Source organism: Cajanus cajan, chromosome 9 (genome assembly GCF_000230855.2).
Source record: "Cajanus cajan strain Asha chromosome 9, NIPB_CcT2T_4, whole genome shotgun sequence".
NCBI lineage: Eukaryota > Viridiplantae > Streptophyta > Magnoliopsida > Fabales > Fabaceae > Cajanus > Cajanus cajan.
Window position 1 is genome coordinate 28684817 of NC_138525.1, and position 17284 is coordinate 28702100.

At 36.1% G+C, this 17284-nt stretch overlaps 1 protein-coding gene across 1 annotated transcript; it reads left to right on the forward strand.

Moving 5' to 3' along the window:
* Positions 1-4346: 4346 nt before the first annotated feature.
* On the forward strand, positions 4347-5060 carry LOC145952060 (uncharacterized). Its single transcript, XM_083064277.1, has one exon. It carries the CDS (start codon positions 4347-4349, stop codon positions 5058-5060), a length of 714 nt encoding a protein of 237 aa, XP_082920403.1.
* Positions 5061-17284: the final 12224 nt, after the last annotated feature.

The following is a 17284-nucleotide window of genomic DNA, read 5'->3' on the forward strand; positions in this document are numbered from 1 at the left end:
GAATTTTGGAAGGTGTATGGGGTATGGTGGATCCAAGCTCCATTTATAGGCTTCAGAGGGTGGGATCGGCCGTTCCAAATTGAGAACGATCGTTCTCACCCATTTTTTTACACTTAAAAATATTTTTGGGAACGACCATACCCAATTTGGAACGGTCATACTCAGTCACATTGAGTATGGTTGTTCTCATGACTAATATACCTGTTTTCAATGTTCAAAAACTTGCTTTCTTGGTTTTTTGACTCCTTCGAATGCCTTCTAAGGGTATGTTGGCTCCTTTTGAAGTATCATTCAGTCTACAACTCTTGTTGGGGGTCGTTTACTTCATTTCTGAAGCTCCCTACCTTCAAATTCTCAACTGGACAGAAATTGGTGTCTATAGGAACAACTCAATATAAAACATAGGGATAGGGTTAAACTCAACTGGTTTTCAATCTTGGGTATTTTGGGGTCTTGTTTGGCTAGGACTTTGGTTCCATGGTTAATTAGATTGAGGTGGCCTTGTTGATGGAAAAGGCCTAGCCAAGGGACCCATGACAAGAGCTATGGCTAGGATGATGCATGCTGAGTGGGTTATTTCAAAGGGTGGTGGGCACAAGATCCTAGTCACTTGGGCCTTATCTTGAGGGTCACTTTATGTACATAAATATTGTATAGTGTTTTGTATATTTTAGCCTTGTATTTTGGGCACTTAGATTAGGGTTTTTGGCCTAGTAGCCGATTTGGGCCTATTGGTGGGCTTCATGGGCTTTGGGCTTTTCATGGCCAATATTGGTCTGTTTTTGTTTGTCTTTTTTATTTTAGACATAATTTTATAGGAATTTTAGACCTTGTATACATAGGTCTCTTAGTGTAGGAGTTTTTTGGTTAAAGGGTTTTTAATTTGAAGTAGAATGTAATTTAGAGTGCATTCATGTCTAACTTGAGTCATGCCTTCCATGCATGACTAAATCAGATACAAATGCAAGCTAAATCACATTTTAACTTCAGATTTGAATAAGGAAGGGGTGTGAAATGAAGGAGCCACACGACCAAAGTAATTTGAATTTGAAATTCAAATTTCAAATTTAAATTGTTTTCCCTCTATTTCTAGCTTTTCTCTCATCCTATTTAAACCATTTCCCTTTCAATTCGTATCACTTTTGAGCATTTATGAGATTTCATATTCAGAAACCTCCCTCCTCTCTCTCAAGAGTCATCAAGGTGAAAAATCCTCCTTAAGCATTCTCCATAAGGAAATCTTCCTTGTGGACTAGGAACCCTAGTTCCTTGGTTCTCCTTCACTTAGGAGATTCTCATGCCTAGTTCTTTTTCTCCATACCCATTCAACCTTCATTCTAGCAATATCATTTGGTCATTTGAAGATTCAAAGCCTCAAATGAAGCTAAGTGGATCCATGGAGACCTAAGGAGAAGGATTCATCAATCTTTCTCCTCCTAGCTTCCATCACTTGTGGTAGGTATTGTGGGTTAAACATGTGAAGCTTGGTGGACAACTAGAGGATAGGGAATTTGTGAGATGGTAGTAATGTTAGGGTAGGTCATGTGAGGGGTATAGAAATGTGAGGGTTTGTTGTTAGATATACCAGGAGACTTGAATGTCTCTACATTGGTATCTCTTTCCTTTTTCTTCCTTAAACCACTTGAAAATCTCCTTGTACCAGTCATTCTAGTGTAGTCAACAATAATATTTCCATTCCTTATGCCATTCTCATTCCTTTCGCCAATGATGACTATATCAGAGAAATTTGATGAAATATTTCCAATCATCTTTTCATAAAATGGTGCTCTCAAAGTATCAATAAACAGAGGTACCATTTGTTTGTCAGACAAAAGAAGCTCCACCTATGCTACCACCTTTAAGTATATTCCTTAAACCTCTCACTATCCTTTTTAAACATGCTTTGTAATTCAAATTTATATGGATTCATGTCAATATTATATTTGTATTATGCTTGAATCCTTCTAGGAGCGAATATAAGTCTGTTCAAGATGCATATACCAATTTAAAGTTGCCCTAGTTAAACAATCTTGAAAGTAATGAATAAGTAACCTATCATTATGAGCATATGTTGCCATATTTCTATAATACATATTTAGATAACTCTTTGGACAATTGGTCCCCATGTATTTATGAAATTTTGGCTTTAAATTTTGGGGAAAATTCTACATCTTGAAATAAACTGAGATTAACAGCATCTTCAATGTCATAACTACCTCCCTTAATAACCCTTAGCCTCTCCTCCGACATTTATAGTTTCTCACTAGACTAAATCTGTTCAATGCCATATGCTGGTTGAAATCCCCTTGGAACTTGGTGAGGATTTCCTTAACTAACAAAATTAGTATTTTGGGGTTGGCAAGAGACTTAGTGTTTATAAGAGGCAACATTCACAAATAAATCCCAAGTTTGGCTAGGTTGTGTTTGTGTAGGTGGCGACTGAGTGACCAATGATTGGTGATTATCTAGAGGGCTCACGACTGTTGGAGGTGTGTAGTTAGGCAGAAGGCCATATAATGGCCGTTGGACCTTTGGAGAGTCAACTTGTTGCATAGGCCTATTAAGATGTAGAGTTAATGATTGTGCATGGATCTTGGTGAAGCCAAGCAGATATGTAGGAGAAGTTGGCGATTCTCCTTTGGTTACTAGAGGGGTCCCTTCTAAGTTTTTCATCTACAAAGACTGTAGCACCTATAGAATTTGGGTCATTTGTTCCTTCAACTGATTAACATTACTCCCCAATTCTTAATTGCATTCTTCTATCTCATCCATGATCCTAGGTTGGTAGTGTGTCCTATAAGGATACTAGGGAAACACTTATTTTTTGATTTATTGTTCTGTAAATACAAAAGACTTTATGAGTAAAAAAAAGGAAAAATAAACAAATTTTAGAAAAGTTGATTTTGTATTCAATATTGAGGGTGGTCCCGCACGTCTTAACATTAGAGGAAATACCATTTAGGTCGTAGAGCGGTTGACACATATTGCAAGAGCACATTCACTCCTCAATAGATAAGATCATTTTTACTAGTAATGCACAACATGACCCAAATTTTCAAACAAGGACCAATCATTTCAAGATAAAAGGTAGTTTATAGTTACCTAATGGAGAATACTCTCCTCAATAGATTATGTCTAAAACAAATTTCATATCAGAAAAAATGTGGTATCATTGTATTCTATTTCCAATACATCATTTTTCATAATGGATTATAATAAGTGCATTATCGTACTTTACATGAGTCTCCCAGCTAAACTTTGATAATATTTCATGAGCTTAAAAATCTTTCAAGGAAGCTTCATTTATATATTTGAGTTGATCTCTTCATTCACTTCATGGACATGCATTTTCAAGTTTTATGCTTGTTTTTGAACATCATTAGTCATATATTCACATGTCTTCATCCACTATTTTGCTTTCTCGTGATGGTGCTTGAACAACATTAGTCATATATTCACATGTCTTCTTGCATGTGTTCTATTTTTTGTTCTTGTCCACTACCATTTGACTTCACACAATCTTTTCCTTCTTGAATCTTCACCATCTCTCTTCCCATTGCTTCAATTTTTTCTTTCATATCCTTTAGAAGAGTTTTTGTCTCTTTTCCCTCTTGTTAGAATAGCTTGTTTAGAAAGCTTCTTCTTATTTAAATATTTATTGTATTTTTTTGATTGGTCTTTTTCTCCTGATGTAATTGCTTAGGCTTCTAGACTCTGTAGCCTACTCTGTAGCCTTTTCTTCTTGTAACCCTAATCACTCTTTATATAAGGAAAATATACAGATCAGTAAATATGATCCTTTTTAGCCATTCTTATTCAATATTCAAGTTGGTATCAGAGCGGGATCGATCGCGCTCTGCCGTCTGCCGCTATCCACCGCCGTCTGCCGCCGTCTGTTACTCCGGCGAACCTAGGGTTCGGTGCACCTTGTCAAGCGCGACCTAACCCCATCAACTCCGGCGTTGTCAGAGTCTCCACGCCCTCTCACGCGCCGTTTCTCTCTCCAGTTCTGTCAAGCGCGTACTGTTCACGCGCCGCTCTCTGTTCGTCGGAACCTCCTCATTCTACCACTGTCTTGTTCGTCGGAGCCTCCTGAGCCTATTTCTGGACTCAGTTTTGTGATTTGACCACTATTTAAGGTGTGGGCCTGCGTCTCTCTTCTTCGATTCTTCTCTCTTTATTCCTGTTGCACGACCCATCCTCTTATGGCATCTCCAGGCCCTATTTTGTCTATTTCTGGCACTCCGACCATAACCACGGAGAAACTCAATGGAAAAAATTATTTATCATGGGCTGCCTCTGTGGAACTATGGTTCCTTGGTCAAGGGTACCACAATCACTTAGAAATGGAAAATGCTGAGGGTTCAGATGAAAGTCGGGCTAAATGGAAGAAGTTTGATTTTCAACTATGTGCTGTGTTGTGGCAGTCGGTTGAGCCCAATATTTTAGGGACCCTTAGAGCCTTCAAAACTTGCTGTTCTTTCTGGAAAAAGGCTCAAAATATTTATGCAAATGATATTCAGCGATTATATGATGCTGCTCAGAAAATAGCATCCTTAAAACAAATTAATCATGAAATGACGTCTCACGTTGCTGAAGCCCAAGCTGCTGTAGAAGAACTAAAAATGTTCCTGACAGATGATTCATTAGAGGGAATAAATAAGAAACTTGATAGGCTATATATGGTGTTGATCCTGAGAACATTGCACCCAGACTTCAATCATGTTCGTGACCAGATTCTGACCGGCCACGAGATTCCTTCAATGGTCAGCCTAATAACTAGACTTCTTCATGTTCCTATAAAAGTGAAGAATGAAAACTCTGGTGGAATTGTTGAAGCTTCTGCAATGGTTTCAAGTCAGGGTAGAGGTGGTCGTGGAAATCGAGGAGGAGGAAGTGGTCGTCCTCAATGCTCATACTGCAAGAGGATGGGTCATATCCAAGAGAATTGTTATTCTCTTCATGGTTTTCCAGAGAAGATAGCAAATTTGTCCAAGTCTGAGAAATTAGGAAAATCTGAGATGAAGGTTCCTGAAGATGACTATCAGGAATATCTTTAATGGAAATCTATGAATCAAGCTCAATCTTCCTCTACCACTACTGTTTCTACAGCTTGTATTTCTCATTCAACTACAAATCAAAGTCCATGGATCATTGATTCAGGAGCCTCTGATCACATAACTGGTAATAATTCTATGTTTTCTTCCATGTCCCCACTTAAATCACCTCACCTTATTACCTTAGCAGATGGATCCAGAATTCCTCCTAAAGGAATCAATCAAGTCTCTCTGTCTTCCTCATTAAATTTAAACTCTGTTTTGTTTATCTCGAATTGTCCTTTCAACTTAATCTCTTTAAGCCAGTTAACCAAATCCTTAAATTGTTCGGTAACCTTTAATGTTGAATCTTTTGTTATTCAGGAACGTGGTACGGGTCAGAAGATTGGCGCAGGACATGAATCTGGAGGTCTCTACTATTTTGAAATGCAGCCACCTGTATCTTGTGTTGCTGTTTTGTCACCCAAGCTTTTGCATGATCGTTTGGGTCACCCAAGTCTATCCAAGTTGAAACTTTTGGTCCCTAGTCTTCAAAAATTAGCAGAGTTAGGTTGTGAATCATGTCAATTAGGCAAACATGTTAGGTCGTCTTTTCCCAAGCAAACTGATAAAAGATGTAACTCGATTTTCACCACCATTCATTCTGATATTTGGGGTCCAAGTCGTGTAACATCTTTTGGTTTCAGATATTTTGTACCCTTTATTGATGAATTTTCTCGATGTACTTGGGTATATTTAATGAAAGATCGTTCTGAGCTTTTGTCTATTTTTATGTCCTTCTTCAATGAGATCAAAAACCAATTTGGGAGACTAATTACAATTTTTCGGAGTGACAATGCAAAAGAATATTTCTCTTCTGAATTATCCTCTTTCCTATCCTCACAGGGTGTCTTGCATCAGTCTACCTGTCCACATACACCCCAACAAAATGGAATAGCAGAAAGGGAAAATAGACACCTTGTAGAGACTGCACGCACCCTCATGCTCAATGCTAATGTTCCTGTACATCATTGGGGTGATGCAATTCTCACTTCTTGTTTTTTAATAAACAGGATGCCCTCTTCTTCTCTTGAAAATAAAATCCCTTACTCCATTATTTATCCAAAGGAACCCTTGTTTCATGTCTCACCTCGAGTCTTTGGGTGTACATGTTTTGTCCATAATGTCTCTCCTGGTTTGGATAAATTATCTGCTCGAGCAATTAAATGTGCTTTCTTAGGCTATTCTCGTCTTTAAAAAGGGTACAAATGTTATTCCCCAGAAACCAGAAAATTCTACATGTATGCAGATGTCACCTTCTTTGAACAAACTCCCTTTTTCTCCTGCACCACTCATGATTCTCTCTCAATACAACAAGTGTTACCAGATTGTTCTCATGATTCCTTTCCACCTCAACTTTCAATTCATGACCAAGAGGTTACTCAGTCTGTTATTCCCACCAATACTCATATTCCAGCTAACCCCCCTCCTCTTGTTACATATCACCGTCGACCACAACAAATTGGCCCGACATTACATGAAGAGTCACCAGATTCTTGTCCTTCACCATCAGATGCCCCTACTGCGGATCCTATTGAGGATAACTCTGAATGGCCCATTGCTCTTTGAAAAGGTATCCGGTCTACTCGCAATCCTCATCCTATTTATAATTTTCTGAGTTATCATCGATTATCTCCCTTGTATTTCTCCTTTGTCACTTCTATCTCCCCTCTTACTATTCCTAAAAATGTTCATGAGGCTCTTGGTCATCCTGGATGGAGACAAGTCATGTTTGCTGAAATGCAGGCTCTGGAGCATAGTGGTACATGGGAGCTAGTTCCCCTCCCTCCTGGGAAACGACCAGTTGGGTGCTGATGGGTCTATGCTATTAAAGTTGGCCCTGATGGTACAGTTGATCGGCTCAAAGCCAGATTGGTGGCCAAGGGGTATACTCAAATTTATGGGCTCAATTATAGTGACACTTTCTCTCCTGTGGCCAAGCTTCCTACTGTTCGTCTCTTTCTTGCTATGGCAGCCATTCGTCATTGGCCTCTTCACCAATTAGACATTAAAAATGCCTTTCTTCATGGTGAGTTGGAGGAGGAGATTTACATGGAGCAACCTCCTGGATTTGTTGCTCAGGGGGAGTCTGGTTTAGTTTGTAAATTGAGAAGATCTCTTTATGGCCTCAAACAATCCCCTCGAACTTGGTTTGGAAAATTTAGTCATGTTGTACAAGACTTTGGGCTTAAAAGAAGCGAAGCAGATCACTCAGTTTTCTATTGTCATACTTCTCCTGGGAGATGTGTTTATTTGATTGTTTATGTGGATGACATAGTGATTACTGGAAACGATGTAGCTACAATTTCTCAATTGAAGAAACATTTGTTTAGCCATTTTCAGACCAAATATCTGGGACATCTAAAATATTTTCTTGGTATTGAAGTTGCCCAATCAAAGGAAGGCATTGTGATCTCTCAAAGGAAGTATGCTTTGGACATTTTGGAGGAAACAGGCATGACAGATTACAGACCCATTGATAGTCCTATGGATCCTAACCAAAAGTTAATGACTGATCAAGGTGAACCGTTCAGAGAGCCAGAAAGGTATAGGAGATTGGTTGGGAAACTCATTTATCTTACAATCACGAGACCTGATCTTTCTTTTGCAGTAGGGGTTGTTAGTCAGTTCATGCAGGTTCCTCATATTGATCATTGGAATGCTGTTCTACGTATCCTTAGATATATCAAAAAGGCTCCAGGACAAGGATTACTATATGAGGACAAATGAGATAATCGAATTTCTGGATACTGTGATGCTGATTGGGCAGGATGTCCTATAGATAGGCGTTCTACTACTGGATATTGTGTATTCCTTGGTGGAAATCTCATTTCTTGGAAGAGTAAGAAACAAAATGTTGTTGCTCGATCTAGTGCTGAAGCTGAATATCGAGCTATGGCCTTGATTACTTGTGAATTTATATGGATTAAGCAACTCATTCAAGAGTTAAGATTTTGTGAGAATCATCCAATGAAATTGTATTGTGATAATCAAGCCGCTCTTCACATTGCTTCCAATCTAGTATTTCATGAGAGAACCAAGCACATAGAGGTTGATTGTCATTTTGTGAGAGAAAAGTTGTTGTCCAAGGAAATCATTACTGAATTTGTCAATTCCAGTGAACAACTTGCAGATGTTATGTCTAAGTCATTAAGGGGGCCTCGAATTCAATTTTTATGTTCCAAGCTTGGTTCATACAATCTGTATGCACCAGCTTGAGGGGGAGTGTTAGAATAGCTTGTTTAGAAAGCTTCTTCTTATTTAAATATTTATTGTATTTTTCTGATTGGTCTTTTTCTCCTGATGTAATTGCTTAGGCTTCTAGACTCTGTAGCCTTTTTCTTCTTGTAACCCTAATCACTCTTTATATAAGGAAAATATACAGATCAGTAAATCTGATCCTTTTTGGCCATTCTTATTCAATATTCAAGTCCTCTATTTTATTTACTTTCTTTGCATTAACCAAACTTTCATAAGCATCAACATATTCATCTTTCAAGTGTTTGATTACCATGTCTTTCTTTTGACATTGTCTCTTAGGATCTCTATTTCTATTTTGGCATATTCTTCTCTTTCTTCCATCAGCCTCATATGAGCTTTCATAACTTCTAACTAAGAAGTTAGAGAAACTAATGTTTGGTTGGATTCATAAGATTGACTCTCTCTATGTCATACTTCTTTTAAGATTTGAATAGAAATTTCTCTAGTCTTTCTCCATTATTTATATACCAAAGACATTGTCAAACAAGGTTTCCCAAGCTTTATCTCCCTTTTTTTTTAACCTTTCCCCATGAAACTCTAACTTCTACCTATTGTGATGGATTCCTCCTTCCATGAATGACGTAGGGATTGAAGGGAGAAATCCTTGGCCCTTGATCTAGGTTCAACAAGGTAGACAAAAGGAAGGTGTATGGTGAAGAAAAGGAAGTTGGCGTGAAAATGATGGTGTTTGGGCGGAAGCACTTAGGGTGGTGGTGTTTGGGTGCTCAAAGTTGGCTCACTCCAAGGTAGGTGGAGGCCACTCTAGGTTTCCTACTCTCCAAGGGTGGAGATAGGAGGGGGATAGCCGAAACTTACCCTAGGGACTAAGGATGAGACGTTGAGGCATAAGAATGCTCACTCAAAATCTATATAATCCAAAGTATTTACAAGTGGTGGGGTGTTGGGTATTTATAGGAGGGGAGGCATCTAGGGTTGCATTTGGAGTAGGCAAATGCATTCCAAATGAAATGCAAATGAACCCTAGATGCAACTTGGTGGCCAAGGATGGAATCTTTGGGTTTAGATTGGCTATATCTAGGTGCATGATAAGACCATGCAACCTTTGCCCTCCACTTGGGCCTAAGCCTTTCTAACACCAAAAATAGACCCAATAAGCACCAAAAATGTGTCACCCTCTAATTAGGGGTGTGCAAAAAATCCAAATTGATCCGAACCGATCCATAACCAATCCAATCCATATTGAAAAATCCGATCCATTTTGAAAAAAAATCCGAACCGAACCACTTTATAAAACCGGTTCAGTTATCCGATCCATTTTTACAAAGTGGATCGGTTCGGTTCGGTTTGGTTTTCTAAAAAAACCGATCCATATATGAGTAAAAAAGTGGATAACTGCACCGCACCGAACCGATCCAATTTAAAAAAAAAACCGATCCATATTTTAGAAAAACCAAACCGATCCACTTTATAAAAAATGGATCGGTTAACCGATCCACTTTTATAAAACGGTTCGGTTCGGTTTGGATCGGTTTTTTGAAAAAACCGATCCATGAACACCCCTACCTCTAATTAACACCCTAGCCCAAAATTAAAAACCCTAATAATCTAGAGCACCCCATAATACAAGGGTAAAATGGAAAATACAAAAGAAAATAAATTCTAAGTCCTAAACACCCCAAAATACAAGGGTAAAATTGGAAATACAAGTAAAATAAATTGTATGACTAAAATACCCCAAAATACAAGGGTAAAATAGGAAATTAAAGACAAGGGCAAAATAGGAATAAAGAAATAAATGCTATAAAACCTAGGAGCTAAGGTCCAAAAATGGCCTTACTATCCCATTCCTCTTGCCTCCTTTAGTATATCACCTCTTGGTCTTCTCGACCTTAGTGTTATTCCATCATTCCCTCCCTCTTGAAAAGGATTTGACCTCAAATCAAGAGGTTCTTTATGGTGGACGTCATGACCAACAAAAACATAAAAGTAAGCATGAGAGGTAATAGTATATGATATAGATGGAAAGTGCATCCTAAGAGGAGTGCCACTAAAAATGCTAAAAAGATTTTCTAAACTAAAAAGACTAGACTCCCTAATGCTAAGGATAGGATCCTCCCCATGATGAAGTCTAGGTGTATAACTAAAACCTAAAAAGGTAAAAAGACTAAAACTATAGCACACTAATGCATTAGTCCTAAAAACTAGAACATCTTGCCTAAAGTACCCTATGTGGTAACCTAGGCATTTCCTAGAAAACAAAGGAAATACAACTAGAAAATTTCCTAAGCAATTTTGGATTATATTATTTGTTGGATAGTTATGAAAAGAATTTGTCACAAGGAACCTTGAAGGTTCATATGTTATATCCAACAAATAATATATTCCATAAATTGGGTGCATTATTGACACAACTAAGGTAGGAAAAGTCATACACAAAGGAAGGCTATCTACCTTGGGAACCACCAAGGAAGTAGCACAAGAAGTGGAACTAAGTGAAGTCCATTTCTTCTTCACTAAATCTTGAAGTTGAGATTCTTTTTCTTTAAAAAGGGTTTGTTTTTGAATCTCCACTTCATGACTAGTGGCAACATGGGAGAAAGAGTTGAGGTCTTGATGAATAAAGAGAGTTTCTTTTAAATCATTTTCAATGGGAAAGTGACTCTCTTCAAGCATAAGCCCTTTGGAGGAAACATTATCCTCCTTACTCTTCTCTAAGAGTGTTTGTTGTTTTTCATTTTCTAACCACTCTTGAACTTTTTCTATGCTTTTCTTCATTTTTTCTTTCTTTTCTATTTTCTTTTCTTTTTCTTTTCTTCTAAGTTCTTCCTCTTTTTTTGTATTTTCCTCCTCATGCATACTCCTAGGGACTCTAACTTCTTTTCCTATTTGAGATCTAGTTGGAACAATCCTAGGTTTGGATCCACTAGTTTCTACCAACTTTGCAAGTAAATTTCTTATTTCCTCATTATTCTTTTCAAACTCTTTTTCTTTTTGTCTTAATTCTTCCTCTCTTTTTATATTTTTTTTTAGGTACTCCTTGAGTTGCCTAAGTTCATCCCTAACACTATACCTAGTACTACAAGAATTATGACCATGTGCACTAAAATGATCACTCATCTTTGATCAAGAAAAAGGTTTTCACAAATTGTTTTCAAAGGGGTTAGAAAAGTTTTCACAAAGAGTGAGTGATAAAAAATGGTTTTCACAAAAGGTTTTCAAAGTGCAAGATAGGTAGGAAAAGGCCTAAGTGTACAAAGTGAACTTTCAAGGGGAGGTGGACTACAAAGAATCACTTAATAACCAAGCCCTATCAAGTAAAAATCACTAAGCCTTTTCTACTTTTCTTACAAAACAATTTGGCACAACAATAAAGTGTGTGTGTGCACGTTACCCCTAGTAGGCAAATAGCAAGCCTTCTAAACGAATTTGAAGACAAAGATAAAAGCCTAAACAATTATACTACCAAAAGCTCTAAAACATGCAAAAGGAAAGCACTTAAAACATGTTCTAGTCGAGGTCCTAGGTGAAGGTTTTCAAATCACCTTCAACTACACGAACTAAAACCAAGTTGAAGAGGTTTAGAAATGGCCAAATTACAAACCAAAAGAATGAAACCAAGGCCAAAAACAAAGAGGCCGAAAATAGAAAATTTCAAGCAAAAATTATGCAAAACAAGAATTTAAGTCTTCAAACTCCTCCACTTGGGTTCCTTCACAATGAGCAAACTTGTTAGACCTCTCCAAGTGTTTGTTCACTCCTTTTGATGTGGTGTAAATCCCTCCAAAGGCTAGGCTTGGATTCGGTTCACCCCTCCACTCAAATCCACCAAAGGTGTGAAAATTGACTAGAGTGGTTTTTCACCTACAATCAAAATGAAACCAACCCAAAGCAAGAGTCCAAGAAATAAAACTGAAAAGCACAATTAGGAAAGGCTAAACTCAGAGAGAATTTATGGAGACAAAACAAAAGAGGCCAAGAAAGACAAGTAAAAAAATTAAGACTCAATCAAAGAAAGGAAGCACACAAAGAGTAATCCTAGAAAGGCACTAGAATTAGGTTAGTGTTTAGTCCACTTGATTAAGTCCTTTATATGTTTCGGTCCAGCCAAAGGTAAGGTCCCAAATTAAGGTCAAAATGTCATAAGTCCAACTCCCAAATGCATAGGTATTGGTCCAAGTCCACAAGTCTAGCAACAAGTCCTTTTTGGTCCAAGAATTTTTTTTTTTGTTCTTTTCTTTTCTTTATAAGTCTTGGATCCGAAATTTTTTTTTTTTAAATTAAGCCCATATGTTGCTTAGGGTTTGCACTTGTGGATGGTCAAAATTTAGGTTAAAATTTAGGAGAAGAAGTGATGACAAGTGGCGGTTTCTTAGAGGTACCTTAAGGAATCTTTTTAGTGGAAAAGGTTTTGTACTAGTTAGTACAAGTTGTTTGCACAATTTTTTTTTCAGCCACCTCTTAGATTCTTTTAGGGATCCTTTAAGCATACAAAATTAACCAAAACAAGTGGAATGCAAAGGAAAAGTGGGCAGCAAGTTATATGCATGTGCAAGGAAGCATTTCACACATGGAAACTCAAAATTACAAGGAACATGCTAGGACTATTTAGCATGCATGAATGACCTCTAAAAAGCTTCTAAATGTCATGCCCACTATTATGCAATATGGCATATATTTTGTTCATGTAGTCATGCAAAGTGTTTGGGCACATACATGGAATTTTTTTTTTTTTGACAAATTATAGGAAACATACAAAGACAAAACTTTTAGGTGGATTCAAAAATGAAAAGCATATTCATGGTATTTTCATGTGAGACTCAACCTAAAAATTAGAAAAACATGGCAACACCTAATAATGGAATCCTAAAATGTTAAAGGATGGTTCACAAGGACAAGAACATGAACCAAAAGCTATTCGGCCACACAAAGAAGAACAAGAAGAAGGAATGACCGAAAGCAAAAAAAAGACTCAAGGAGACAAGAAAAGACTAGATGTTACCCTTGAAGAACCTTGGCTCTTGATACCACTTGATGGATTAGTTCCTTCCATGGATGATGATAGCGGTTGAAAGGAGACTCCTTGCCCTTGATCTAGGTTCACCAAGGGGTAGACAAAGAAAGGTTTTTGTGGGACAAAAGGGAGATGGGCGTGAAAGGAGGTGTTGGGCGGAAGCATATGGTGAAAGGTGTTTGGGTGCTCACAAGGTTGGCTCACTCCAAGTGTAGGTGGAGGCCACTCTAGGGTTTCACTCTCCAAGGGTGGAGAATGAAGGGGGCTAGCCGAAACTAACCTAGGGACTAAGGATAGATTTTGAGGCACAAAAGGCTCACTCAATATCATATAATCCAAAGTATTTACAAGTGGTGGGGTGTTGGGTATTTATAGGAGGGGAGGCATCTAGGGTTGCATTTGGAGTGTGCATGGCCGAAATTCACAAGGCAAATGCACTCCAAATGACATGCCAAATGAACCCTAGATGCTACTTGGTGACCAAGTTTGGAATCTATGGGTCTAGATTGGCTACATCAAGGTGTATGATATGATCATGCAACCTTTGCCCTCCACTTGGGCCTAAGCCTTTCTATCACCAAAAATAGATCCAAAACTCACCAAAAATGTGTCACCCTTCTAGTGTAATACCCTAGCCCAAATTAAAAACCTAATCATCTAAAGCACCCCATAATACAAGGGTAAAATAGGAAATACAAAGAAAATAAATCCTATGACTAAAATACCCCAAAATACAAGGGTAGAATAGGAAATAAAATAAATGCTAAAAAAACATAGGAGCTAAGGTCCAAAAATGGCCTCACTATCCCATTCCTCTTGCCTCCTTTAGTATATCACCTCTTGGTCTTCTCGGCCTTAGTGTTATTCCATCATATTGCCCCATATTATTGAAAGCATATTAAAAGCTTAACCCTCCTAATTCTTCACTCTGAAGCACAACTTGAGTCCATTTGAGTTGTATAAGAGTTATCATCAGGGTGTATGCCACACACCTTCTTGGTCCTATCAGTGGTGCATTCAAGAAACTCCCACAACTAAAGATCATACTTCTAGGATGATACTAGGGGCATACCCACGAAAAATCTTTTGCTTCAAAAATCAAGAAATACTTTTCCACTCTACTGCTTCTTATTTCTTCACTAGAATGCGATGAAAACTCCTTAAAGGATTCGACATATAACCCATATGATTGGATGTATATAAATGAGTTACAACACAAACATAAAGTAGATGATTATAACACTACAACATTTCCCTTTTATTTTGATGGCATACTTCCATAGAGATAAAACTATCTGCTATAATAACTAGAATGAGATTCCTTTTTTGTGTTTCATAAGCGAAGAAAAAAAATCCATAGCTACTTGATTGATCATGCCCAACGTGAACAAGAACAAAATCAGCTCGTAATAAGTAGTTCAAGAGTATGATTAAGCATTCCTAATTTCCCTTCTTAGCTAATGAAGCTAAGTTCCCCCCATGAGGTTCTTATTCCACCCTTGCTTTGATATTTTCAAACTCTACTTGATGTGTTGATAAGCCAATCAAGCTCGTTATCTTCCTTCCTAAAACGTAGTTTCCCTTGTAAAGATAAACATAAACTTCTTCTTTGAAGGGTAACTTTAGCATTATTCTATTGTGGGAACCAAGTCCATATAAGGCTACTCAAAGCATCTAAGGTTTGAATTCCAAAATTAAGCTAGGGCACTTAGTGTCGGGGTTTCCATTGAGATCTGTTGAGATTCATGAATGGTGAATCAAGTTCTGAGAGATTTGATGATAAAAAGGCCATGAACAAAAGAGAAGACATGAAGATCATGAATGAATACCAAATGTAATAGGAGTATTTTATGTGTTCTTATGTGTTGAGTTGCTTTGTTGGTCAATTTTATTTTCTATGCACGTTTGTGCTTTGTGCATAAGTTAAATCTTAATTCTAATTGTCTAAGAGTGAGTATGATGATGATAAGTAACTTGGAAAGGTTTTGAATGTGTGAAATCAAATTTTGACGGCTAACTCAAAATAATCGATTATTATTAACTATAATCGATTATCTCAGCTTTGTTTTTCAAGAGGTTGAGAAACCTTGCTGTAATAATCGATTATTTGTGAAATAATCGATTATTCCAGAAATTGCTCTCTAGAATAATCAATTATGCTATAAAATAATCGATTATTATGTTTTTGAGTGATTTCCAGAATTCATAAAGAACAAAATAATCGATTATCCTTAAAAATAATCGATTATCTGGGATTGAAAACTTTATAAAAGTTGTTCTTTCATTCAGAAACTTAAAACTATGTGATATTGTGAGAATTTTGTGACAAACTTTTGATCTTTGTGATCTTCTTGGAGAGTTTTCTTTGTGAAACCAAGAAGTAAAACATTGTTGTGAAATGCTTTGAGAAGAATCATCATCATCACTACATTCTTGGAAAGAGGAATTAAGATTGGTCAAGAATTCACAGTCTGATTTGTTTAGTTTCCAGGTGAATTCATTTCTTTAATCCTTTTGTGTATAGTGTTAAAAGTCTTGAGTAGGTTTCTCAAGTGGTAATGAATTATTGTAGTGGGTTTCTACAATAAGTGCTTTCTTGGGTGCAAGAAAGGGTCTATCTTGCGTGTTGAAGTGTGTGCATGTGTGGTATGCTTGTAAAACTTCTTCATTGAGATAGTGGAACAAATCTTGATCAGGTTATGATTGAGGATTGGATGTAGGTCACATGTTGAGTGGCTCAACCAGGATAAAACACTTTGCATTCTTCTCTCATCCTTATCTCTTACATCGAACAATCTTTAATTGAATGTTAAAATGGTTGGCCTTGATTAATATGCTTGTATGATTAAGAATGGTTTAAACTGAAACATAACCACTGCATATTTGTTGTTCTTAAACTGAATTCAATCAAGATTAATCAAGAAATCATATAGGAGTCATTCTCATATACTAAGAGGTTCAATTTTAAACTCTGAAGTTTTTTAAGTATCATTGAATCCAATTCACTCCTCTCTTGAATTGAGCCATTCTTTTCTATCACTATAAATCAAGGATTCAACCATATTTTTTTCTCAAAATTTAAGTGAGCTTCCTTAGTCATCTTTTGACAGATCTCACTCACTCCTTGGAGATCATTTTTCAACACAGTAATCATAATACTTTTGTTTAGCCTTGATGTATTACTAGTATGATTTTGAATCTCCTCTATATTGAAAATTATCAATTATTTTATATTACGTAATAAACTATATTTATAAAAAAAAATAAGTTTAAAATATCTTATAGACTATTTATAAAATATTTTATAAATTTATTTAAATATTCTCATAAATAATATTTTCAAAATCAAACCAGTCATTAAATCGATCTAGATACTGATTCAAGGTTTAATATTTTAATTATAGTTAAAATGTGATCAAATTGATATCAATAAAATAATAATAATAATAATAATTATTATTATTACTATCGATATAAAATAATATGAAATAAATTTAATATTATAATTTTATAATATGAAATAATAAAATAAAATATTATTTATAAATTCTTAACATTTATTATACACATAAAATTCTAAATTATATAATATAATATTTAAGTTTAAATTTTAATAAAATATAATAATATCCACCAATAATAACAAGTTTATATATAAAATAAAAAATATCAATTAAAAAAAATAAAGATATTAAAAATTATAAATTAATATAAATTATTAAATTATATTTACGAGACAAGCATTATAAATAAGTTATTCTAATTTATAATTTTATATTGAATATGATTTTTTATTAAAAATATGTTAATTTAAGTTTAAAAATAAAAAAGTTATTATTTTTAATTGCATGATTACGATTTGATTTTTTATTTATTTATCAATTTTGATTAATTGTAGACCACTTCTACTAATTTTTTACAGGTTTAATGTAGAACGATTTTCTTACCAAATTGA